Source organism: Lactuca sativa, chromosome 6 (assembly GCF_002870075.4).
Source record: "Lactuca sativa cultivar Salinas chromosome 6, Lsat_Salinas_v11, whole genome shotgun sequence".
NCBI classification, from domain to species: Eukaryota; Viridiplantae; Streptophyta; class Magnoliopsida; order Asterales; family Asteraceae; genus Lactuca; species Lactuca sativa.
This window is the reverse complement of record NC_056628.2, coordinates 94,805,894-94,817,085: the sequence shown is the minus strand read 5'-3', so window position 1 is coordinate 94,817,085 and position 11,192 is coordinate 94,805,894. Positions and strand designations below refer to the sequence as shown.

General features: G+C 33.6%; 2 protein-coding genes across 2 annotated transcripts; both read right to left on the bottom strand.

Moving 5' to 3' along the window:
* Positions 1-1,457: 1,457 nt before the first annotated feature.
* On the bottom strand, positions 1,458-5,096 carry LOC111895940 (uncharacterized). The gene is made up of 12 exons (XM_023891998.3): positions 4,929-5,096; positions 4,738-4,843; positions 4,592-4,655; positions 3,655-3,756; positions 3,509-3,573; positions 3,296-3,394; positions 3,128-3,207; positions 2,662-2,839; positions 2,526-2,581; positions 2,110-2,238; positions 1,855-2,038; positions 1,458-1,769 (listed from the first exon to the last, which is right to left on the bottom strand). The coding sequence occupies exons 1-12, from the start codon at positions 4,967-4,969 to the stop codon at positions 1,638-1,640; spliced, it is 1,236 nt and encodes a 411-aa protein (XP_023747766.1). The 5' UTR covers positions 4,970-5,096; the 3' UTR covers positions 1,458-1,637.
* A 4,887-nt stretch (positions 5,097-9,983) lies between these two features.
* Positions 9,984-10,445, bottom strand: LOC111895961 (protein TRACHEARY ELEMENT DIFFERENTIATION-RELATED 7A-like). Its single transcript, XM_023892012.2, has one exon. It carries the CDS (start codon positions 10,443-10,445, stop codon positions 9,984-9,986), a length of 462 nt encoding a protein of 153 aa, XP_023747780.2.
* Positions 10,446-11,192: the final 747 nt, after the last annotated feature.

Sequence of the window (11,192 nt, the reverse complement as noted above, 5' to 3'; positions counted from 1 at the left end):
GGGCATAACGGGAGGAGTCGATATTGGGCAGAGGACAGGACCAGAGAAGGGTGTTACGAAGTTTGTGCGTGAAAAACAAAGCACAGGGAATCATTAGTTAAATTATAGATAACCCCTTTCTTCATTAGCACTTAAATGACACGTTCCTTTTTTTAGATGTGTAGTTGAAATTTGTTCTCAAATGTTCTCAATATAAGAATTGTTCTCATTTGAACATATATATATATATATATATATATATATATATATATATATATATATATATATATATATATATATATATATATATATATATTAGAGATCCTTCCATTTGGAGTTCATTTGGTGTCTTGTATAATCCGAACCTCCCAATTGAACTTTAAAATACTCTAGAACCCCCTCCTAAAATGTCTTTAACCGTTGTTGATTGTCATGTTCCTTATCTTCAATAACGTTGATATAAACCTTAGCCAAAGTCATAACGATAGGTTCGAGTTCATCGCTTGTTTGTTCGTTTTGGACGGGACTGGGTTCATCTCTAGATTCTTTGGATTCTATGTTTTACATTTGAAATTAGGAGACCTCCATTAGAGACTGAATATTGGTATTGGGTTGCTGAAATTGAATGAGAATAATGTGTATACAAATTATAACTAGTATTTTCTGAGGGAAGACAAAATTGGTTGTACGATTGTTGCATTAGGAGGGGGTTATATTCTTGTTGATAGTGTCGGTATTGTGGGTAGTTTGGATTTAAGGTTTTGGAACGAAAAATAGAAAATTTTGAGAAACAATTTCGTTTTGTTGGTTGCGTCTCTAGCTAGAACCGTTCTTGTTTGGATTTGCCACGAGAATCCATTTATAATGGAATTAGATAAAATTTGGATGGGCTTGGAGAGAAAACGAATGGAATTGGAGAAAGGTGTAGTTTTTGAAAAGATGGAGGAGGGTATTTATATTAGTAAAATATTAATAAAAAGAAAATAAAAATATTATTGTTTTCAGAGAGAGAGAGAGAGAGAGAGAGAGAGAGAGAGAGAGAGACTCATGATTCTCCAATTGAGTGGTACCTAGCTCGCCATGATCATAATCGTTCCGTTGACAATACCGTCACGCACCCTTTCGATTTTTCAGTACGCTCCATCCACCTCTGATGGTAAACATAGTAGATAATTTTATATGATTAAACCAAGAGACAGTCATAAAATTGTGATATCTCAATGTCTTGTTGGAAGTGCTTTAATTCCCAACGAAAGTTCAACCATCGAAGAAAATTCATTAAGTTTTGATATCCCTAATTTCAACTATATATTAAGCTAGACATGATTAATTGATTAGAAACCGTTTTCTTGCATGATATAAGTTCAATACGTGAGAAACGCACATTGTGAATAATTTTATACATGTACTACAACTTTTTTTAGTTTGATATAAATTACAGAAGTCCTATTTTCAACTATACATCACATGTAGACATGTTTAGAAACAACTTTTTTTAATAATATTAGTACAATACAAGAGAAACACTCTTTGCAAAACATTTCATACTTTCATTCATGAACCGTAAACATATCAAAGAACTATGTTTGCACATGAAGTAACCAACATACATCAAACTGATGAAAGTAACAAGACAAGACCCTAAATAGAGGAAAAACTCAGTTGTTGATGCTACTACCAGATTCAGATTGGAGTTGTATACGCATTCTTTGCTTGAGAATTTCTTCAACTGCATCCATAAATCTAGAAAGATTCTGGCATACTTTCACATCCAACGAATTCACCATTTCCTGAAACCACAAACAATTTAGTAATCATATACAAATTATGTTTTTTTTTTTATTTATTTAGGTCTTAAATAAGTGCATGACTAACCTCAACTTTGCAAAGAAAGCTAAAAGTAACCTCCTTGGAAGATTGAGTTGAGCCCTTTAAAGAAAGAAGCTTCAATGGAGAAGTAGAAATTGGCCAGCCTTGAGATGGCTTTATAAAAGCATCAACTCCATCCACCATATGACCAATTATCATCTCATCTCTATCTATGTACTCAATTGAATGCCTATTCACAAACCAAAACACTTTTAGCAAAAGAAATAAATTTAGAAAAATGAAGCAAAGTTTTACTTTTACCTTGACTTGTTTGCATCTTTGACCAAAGATTTCCTTAATGTGTTTAAAATAATTCTGTCCTGCACTCTTCGCACAAACCACTCCAAGCTCGTTTTCTTCTCAGAAATTGGAACAAGAGAAAATTGGTGTCTGCAAGAATAACTAATTATTTTACATATTTTTGTTTTTTTTTTACTTTTTTGGTTTTCTATATACTTTTATTTTCATCAAACATATACAAAAAGTAGGAAAATTCGTAAGGTTAAAGTTTGCAATGTAAAATGTAATCTTTTGATGTGTAGATATTATTAAGACTTGAAAATTTTGTAATAATTATGAACATGTTCAGGTTTTGGGATTGATGAGTTGGCGCTGAGGTGGCAAAAAATATAAGGGTTATGGATGCTTGAAGCAAAAGAAAATAAATAGTAACTTACGCAAATGATTTAGCAGTATCAATAATTTCACCAATATAAACATCATTTGGGAAAATCTGAAGGAAAGATGAAAAGCAACATAAGTTAAAATCATCAAATGGTATATATATATAAATTAGTAGTGTTAAAATAATACCTCAGCATTCTTGAGTTCCAATGTGGCATCCAGAAACTCTATATATAACTCATGAATCTGTTCAGCCATTTCTATTTCAGGTATGTATGTTCTTAAAGACAAATTAATTCGATTCCCTTCATATTCAATGACTTTAAGTCCAGTCAATAAGTCCTCAATCTTTAAAACACCTTCACACCTGCATGTTTCAGTCATTACATTCCATGATCATGCTTGATTGGTCTCTAAAAATTGAATAGATTTTTCTATTGTAGAATTAAAAAGTTGAAAATTGATAAAAGCTTATCAAATCCCAAATAAAAGTATAATGAAAAACAAAACAACCCTTGGCTAAGGAGTGAAAACATTCCTTCAAGAAGACAAAACAAGCAGCTCTTTTTCATTTCAATGGAATGAGTGATTCCAATTCCATTCCTTCCTCGATTCCCTCATACCTAACACTACCCTAGTATCCCAGCAATAATACCTTTTGAGAGTGTAGTCAAGATCTTCTAGAGACTTCAACATTCCTCTTTTCTTCTCAATTTGACTATTCAACTCTAAAAGCTTTAAAAGGAAATCAATTAAAGAAGCTAATCAGTAGTTAAACAGATAAAAGCATTGAATGTGTATTTTAATGGCTATATTATCAAACCTTAAATTTGCAACCACCATCTGCATCTATGGCTTCTGGTTGATGTTCTTCCAGCAAAGAGCATTCAAGAACAGCATCTGCTCTTTTTGTTTCAAGACCCTTCAACATGAAGTTTATAAAAAGATGTTTGTGAGATTAGCAAACAAATCCCTTTATGTATATAAAAGAAAAACAAAAGTCAAATAGTAAAAAGAATAGTTAGAGAAAACCAACCTGTGATTGAATGAACTCCATAGTAGAATTCAGTCCTTCAATATTGTTCTGCAACCGGATAGAATCTGCAATTACAGATAGCAAATCAAGATGCTCATTAAGAAGTCATGCCAACATGCAATGCAACTTAATATGATTTCTCTCACCTTCAAAAGATCCCTTCATAAGATTCTCAATTTCAGCAGAAAGTTCAGCATTTTCAGCCTCCATTGAGCAAAGCTCCCCTTTCAAATTCTCCAAATATGCATCTAATTACACAAGTTTTACAATTTATAATATCTATCATTGCTGAAGAAGTCTGAATTCAACTGATAGGAATTTGGTGTGTTTTATGTTATGTACATAGAGATACTTGTCAACACATTCTTACACCAATAAACAATTCAATCAATATGACAATTTTCAGGCAAAAAACAGGTTATTATTCTGTTTTTGGGAAGAATCCCTTTCTACCTTTAATTGAGAATAAATAGCTTGTAATTACTAATAGCAACCAATTCTCCATGTATCCTTTACCTTGACAAGGTTCACATACTTGATAATGGAGATACTTCAAATTTTGAGGATTAATTTGACTTCTATAGCAATCAATTTTGTTAATTTGAGTAAAAAACGGTTTTCTTTGCCAATTAGGTATATAAATTAGGGATCCCGCTTATTTGGGTCAATTAGCAACCAAGAACTTGATTATCTGGTGACCAAGTGCATAAAAATTGCTACTCTGGTGACCTAATTGGAATAAAAATCTAAGTGAAAAGTGCCTTAATTTACATAATAAAAAAGGTTAGTTAATGACATAAATCACATAAAATTGTATGAAAATAGTTTGTTGCCTAAATTATATTAGTAAATTGACCCAAACATGGAGGTAAAGCAAGCGAACACTAAAAGTATCATCAAAAGTAATCAGTGTCTATGTTCTCCCTTGTTCTCCATAGTTGAAAAAATAGAAGAAAGTCAAATACCCATTGTCAGTTAAGTATCAACTGCAAGCATCATTCTAAGTTGCGAGTAAGGGTGTGTTTGTATCAATATGGGGTATGATGAGTGCCAATATCATGTAAATAGAGAGATAAGATGTACCCAAATCTTCAGCTTCTAAGGAACTGACATCCGAGTATTCTTCAATAATTTCATTAACTTTCCCCTATTTTCATAAACACAAACAAAAGGTGGATGTAATGACGAAAACATAAAAGAGGCTACAAGATTCAAATTAACTAACACACCCCAAGCTGGAAAACACATTCCCTGAGCAACTCGTCCTCGTCTGAAGTAATCAAATTCTCGTCTTCGTGAAAATTAGTTCGACTTTCAGCTAGTTCTTTAATTCGACTGCGCTTATTGGTTAAATACGATCATTAGCTTCAAAAAGCTTGTTAGTGCATTGTGCACTGTGTACACTAGGGTTTGAAAATACCTCCGAAGTGCATCTAAATCCAGCGATGTAGGATCTGCCATTTTTCTGCTCTTCTTCCTTCAGGTGAATTTTGGCATTGATTTGATTTCTAGATGAGTTTTTGATCTCCCGCCTTTTTATGCTTTGATGCGATAAGGCGTGTACTGACAATATGGAGTTATGGGACTATTGAAAATGGACCTGTGTCTCCGGTTTAGACTTTAGAAAAATGGGCGTGGGCCTATGCCCAAATTAAAATTGCTTCAATAGAATCAATACAACATATTTTATTTCATTTTAATTTTTATTGTGGATAAACAAATTTTTATCCTTAAAAGTTAAAACCTTCATCATGTCATTTTCTTAAATATGTTTCAAAAATATTAAAAAGACACTTAAATTGAAGCAAAATTTTAGTAACTAAAATTAATATATATATTTTAGCAAGAACGATAGTATATTGTAAGTTTATAGAATTGAAACTAATAGTAGTCTAGATGATTGTAATACATTATTTAGATGACGGGCTAGGTGCTTGTAATGTTATATTTGTATATTGCTAGTAACTATATGATAGTCTATGTGACTATCATACATACTTATAAAGCTAGCATTTTTTCTTGAATTTCATGCATTTGAAACCCTATTTTTTAACTTCATTTCACCACATTCATTTGAAACTCTCATGACTTTTCAATTTCTTTACAATAATATTATAAATAAGTTAAATTATGTTCTATAACAAGAAAGTGTGTTTTATTACAATGTCTTCATCTCACATCGATGATGAAAGTAAACAAGAGAATGTTTCATCTTCAATAAATAGCAAAAGGTTGTGAAATGTTTCAAAGGGACCAAACCATGAGAACTTCCTCATGCCTACCTTTGTAGGATTTTGAAGGTATTATTTGGTCAGATTGTCTATATTGGCTCCAGTTAACTTTTAGAATTCCAAAAATGGTTTTGAACCGAATTTTTTCAAGTTTAAACCGTGTTTCAGTTAGAAAAAAAATTTATGTAGTTGGGTATATTGAGTTGAACCGGAGCTGGATCAATTTGGACCGATAAAGGAATCATTTTCCTTTCACAACAAACATTTGAAACTCCCATGATTTTTCAAAATATTTATAATAATATTATAAATAAGTTATATAATTTTATATAAATATAAAAAGCATCTACCTAAACCTAAAATTATAATTGTTTGAAAATTCACTTTGATTTAAAAGCACGAAATATATACAAAGCGGGTTTCACTAGAAAAAAATATGTAGTTTGGTATATTTAGTTGAATCGGTCCGAGTTTGATCTATTTGGACCATAAAAGAAGCATTTTTCTTTCACTACATACATTTGAAACTCCCATGATTTTTCAAATTGTTTTCAATGATATTTTAAAAAAGTTACATAATGTTATATAAATATAAAAAAATATCTACCTAAACATAAAATTATAATTGTTTGAAAATTCGATTTGATCAAAAGCACGAAATATATATGCAGATTATATTTTATAAATGAATTCTTTTTATAATGAACTTTTGAATCTTGAAAATACATATAAACAAACATTCTATATTAAGTACCTAACTGAATTTATGATTTTAGAATTGAACAAAAAGTTATTCAATCAAAACTTACTTTTTTGGATAGCAACTTATGAGATTATAGAAAAATGGAACTATTGAACAATAAAGAAATGGTCAACAAGAGAAAGGGTGTTTTACTAAATAAATTGAATAATGTTTTATAAACAAGAAAATGTGTTTTATTACAATATAAGATCATGTATGTCAATCGGTAACAATCCCCCTGTTTATTTTAAGATAAAATATCGGGTATGATTTTCTTTATTCTAAATGTTCAAACTTCTATCAATCTCATAATAGAGATTATTTGTAGTAAATGTCGATTTTATAGTTTTGTAGTAAAAAAAGGTTGAAACATAAAAGGCTATTTGATTGCGCACCTAAAAATGAAGACTATGAGTTAACCTGTAAGTATCTTCTCAAGTTGTTTCATTTTGATTTCTAATTTATTTTTGATTTTTGTTTTCTCAAATTAGAAATCAGTGGTTATATTTGGCACGATTTTTTAATATGGTTTATAATTCTTTTTCGAGATCATCAGCATCAATCTTTCTTGGATGAATGCGAGTAAAGCTCCTGCGGTCCTGCCTTTTAATTTGGGTTTTATTTAGATTATTATATTTTTCTTTTGGCTTTTAAGTTCAAAACCATAGATCATAAAAAAATTTATTCTATATTTCGTCATGAATACTACATATAATTATTTTTATATGTATATATATGTGATTATAATATATATATACAGATTGATTACATGGGTAATGGGTTATCATAATTAGGGGTGGCAAATCGGGCCATCGTGTCGTGTTTTTTCTAACACGACACGACGCGACAATGTTTTATGTAACACGAACACGACACAATCTTGTGTTTTTTTAACTAACACGAAAACGACCCGATTAAAAAACGACAAACACGACACGACAAAGATAACATGAAATAAAAATTAATGTATTTAATTAATATTTATTCATACATAACACGAAAAACACGACAAACACGAAAAACACGACAAAAAATGTTAAATCATGTCAATTTCTTGTCAAATTTTGAACACGAACACGATACGACACAACGTCGTGTTTTTTACACTTGACACGAACACGACACGAACACGAATTCAAATTTCAATTTTGTCTCAATTTCGTTTCGTTTCGTTTCGTGTATTTTTGTCGTGTCGTGTCATCAATTGCCACACCTAATCATAATGTTAATGATAAAAGTTATCATTCTAATTGGTATTATGATTTTTATTTAAGTTTATTGGCATGACAATAAGTTTTAAGCATCTATTTCATTTAAACATAACCATTTCACCTCTTGTAAATTTGTAAATGTTTACTTTTATGAAAACTTGTGTAGCAAATTGAAGAGAAGGGGTGGGTGAAGACTGAAAACAAGAGAATTTAACTGATAAAAGATTTAAAATATATTCTTGAGTTTTCTTTAAAATTAATGAATTTTGATGTAAGTTCATTCATATTAGTTATTAAAAAATTGATGGCATGAATGATGAGGTTTTGATGTTGTTTGATTATGTACTCAATTTCTTACCAATCATTACCATAATTGGAGGAATGCAAGTCAATAGTGGATTTAGTGTCGTTAACGCTATACTTGTAGATTATTAATAAAGAATTAGTAGTATGTTTGGTTATGTAAGTACTATTGTGTTGAGATAAACTTGGTAATTGAATATTGTAATTGATTCATAAGATAACGAGTACAAGGATATATATATATATATATATATATATATATATATATATATATAAAACATATTTTCACTCTACACCCTCAACATATATATACGTCTAATATTCCCCCTCAAGCTAAGGTCGAGTAGCAACTTGTAGCTTGTCACGTAAGAATAGAAATCGGTGTGAGAATAGAGGTTTTGTAAATATATCTGCAATTTGATCATCTGTGGAGATATGCTGAACTGTTAGTTGTCGTCGGGCAACCTTCTCTCGCACAAAGTGAAAATCAACTTCAACATGTTTAGTACGTGCATGGAAGACAGGATTCGCGGTTAGGTACGTGGCTCCTAGATTGTCACACCATAAAATTGGAGCAGAAGGAGTAGAGACACGAAGTTCACGTAAGAGTGCTCGAAGCCATGTAAGTTCTGCAACCGTATCAGCAAGAGCTTTGTATTCAGACTCTGTGGATGACCGCGAGACAGTCTTCTGTTTTCATGCGCACCATGAAACAAGATTAGAGCTAAGGTAGATAGCATATCCCCCGGTGGATCGGCGGTCATCCGGGCAACCAGCCCAGTCTGCATCAGAAAAAAATTCAACGGAGTGTAAGTTGAATCTGTGTATGCATGTAAAAGTGTAGCCGACTCTTGTTTAATCAGAAGACCATAGGAAACAGTACCTTGCAAGTATCTTAGAATTCGTTTCACGGCGGACCAATGATTTTGAGTGGGAGAATGCATGAATTGGCAGACTTTGTTAACTGCAAACGTAATGTCTGGACGAGATAAAGTGACATATTGAAGAGCTCCAACGATCTGGCGATATTGTACCGGATTATCAAACTGTGGACTATCGCCAAGTGAGAGGTTTGCTGTGGTGGTAAGAGGCGTTGAAACTGGATTTGCATGCGAAAGACCAGCACGTTCCAATATGTCAAGAATGTATTTCTTTTGAGACAAAAGCAGATCAGGTCCTTGTTTAACAATTTCAATGCCCAAAAAATAGGATAAAAAGCCCATATCTTGAAGTGAAAAAGTCTGGCTAAGAGTTTGAATAACACGCTCAATGTCAGCAGGGCTGTTTCCCGTTAATATAATGTCATCCACATAAACAAGCATGTAAAGAAGAATGCCTCTGGAAGAGTAAATAAACAAGGATGGGTCTGTTTTGGAGGCCTAAAATCCGAGAGTATAAAGTGTCGTAGAAAGCCGATGAAACCAGGCTCGTGGAGCCTGTTTTAAGCCATATAGGGACTTACGAAGAAGGCACACATGATCAGGTCTGGCAGAATCAACAAATCCTTCAGGTTGTCGAAGATAAACGGTTTCATGGAGATCTCCATGCAAAAATGCATTTTGAATATCAAGCCGTCGCAAGGGCCATTTTTGTGTGACCGCCAAGGATAAAATGACCCGAATGGTGGTGGCTTTAATGACCGGGCTAAAAGTTTCCTGATAATCGATACCATGTTGTTGGCGAAACCCCTTGGCAACTAAGTGTGCTTTGTATCGTGACACTGCCCCTGTTTGGTCCCGTTTGAGTTTATACACCCATTTACAGTCAATAATATTCGAGTTCGGTGGCCGTGGTGCCAATGTCCAGGTACCATTTCATAGAAGTGCCGAGTATTCATCTAGCATGGCTTTTTTCCATTTTGGGTCCTTGTGTGCAGCTTTGAATGTGGCAGGTTCTGTTTTAGGTGTGCTGATATGGTTATGAAAGGAACGTTTAATTGTTTTGGGATTAGGGCGAAGGTTTGAGGGACGAGGACGAGGCATATCAGATTATGTGGTTGGTGTGGGTATGGTAGACCGAGAATGGGTGTTGCGAGCATAAGTATAAATAAGGGGTGGCAGAGGTGGTGACGGTGGTGGGGGTGGGGGTGGGGGTGGTGGTGTCGGATGTTGCGGTGATGATGGTTGATGTTGTTGTGAAGGTGGAATCGTTGACTGCTGGTCAAGTGATGGTGGTGTTTCATGTGCAATTTCAGGGTCTGGTGATGGCGATTGATGTTGTGGTAAGGGAGGTGTGTTTGAGTAGTTCAAATCAGGTGGGATGTTAGGGTAGGATGAGACATACGGATTGGATGATGTAGGTGTAGGTGGGTTTGGAGAGGAGATGGTATGGTATGGAAAGGAATCTTCATGGAAATGCACATGTCGAGCAATGTATATTCGCTCAGATTGGGGATCAAAACACCGGTAACCATGATGAGATGTGCTATAGCCGAGGAAAACACACAGCATGGATCAGAAGTCCATTTTATGTTTGTTGTATGGACGGAGATGTGGGTAACAACGACAACCAAAAACCCGTAAAAAGGAGTAATTGGGGGGTGTGTTTGAAGACATGTTCAAAAGGTGAGATATTGGAGTTTGCTCGAGATGGCATGCGGTTAATAAGATAAACAGCCGTATCAAACGCAAAGTGCCAAAAACGATGTGGAACATGAGATTGGGCAAGTAAGGTGAGACCGGTTTCGACAACATGACAATGTCAGCGCTCAACGAGACCGTTTTGCTCACTTGTGTGTGGACATGAGAGTCTATGAGTGATGCCGAGTGTTGAGAAGAACTTGGAAAGGTTGCGAAATTCACCACCCCAATCTGTTTGAACAAACTTTATTTTAGATTGGAATTGTCTTTCAACAGTAATCATGAATGCCTTAAAGGTGTCACACACATCATCTTTGGTTGCTAATGGAAATATCCACATAAAGCGAGAAAAATGATCAACACATAACAGGAAATAACGGTGCCCATCAAAAGAGGTAACAGGAGCAGGGCCCCAAACATCACAAAACAATAAATCCAAAAAGTTTGAACTTTTATAAGTGAAAGATGACAAATGAAGTTTTGATGACTTCCCAATGGAACAGGAATCACAATTAAAAGAACTAAAATTATCTAGTAAAGGTAAACGGTATTTGGATAACATTGACTTCAACAACTGAGAGTGAGGATGTCCCAAGCGTTGATGCCAAGTGATGGAAG

Excerpts from the sequence above, each read along its gene's own strand:
- LOC111895961 (XM_023892012.2), bottom strand. The coding sequence starts at position 10,445 with ATGCTGTGTGTTTTCCTCGGCTATAGCACATCTCATCATGGTTACCGG.
- LOC111895940 (XM_023891998.3), bottom strand. The coding sequence starts at position 4,969 with ATGGCAGATCCTACATCGCTGGATTTAGATGCACTTCGGAG. Across the intron at positions 4,844-4,928 it reads GATTTAGATGCACTTCGGAG|TCGAATTAAAGAACTAGCTG; the intron begins GTATTTTCAAAC and ends CAATAAGCGCAG. Across the intron at positions 4,656-4,737 it reads AATGTGTTTTCCAGCTTGGG|GGGAAAGTTAATGAAATTAT; the intron begins GTGTGTTAGTTA and ends TTATGAAAATAG.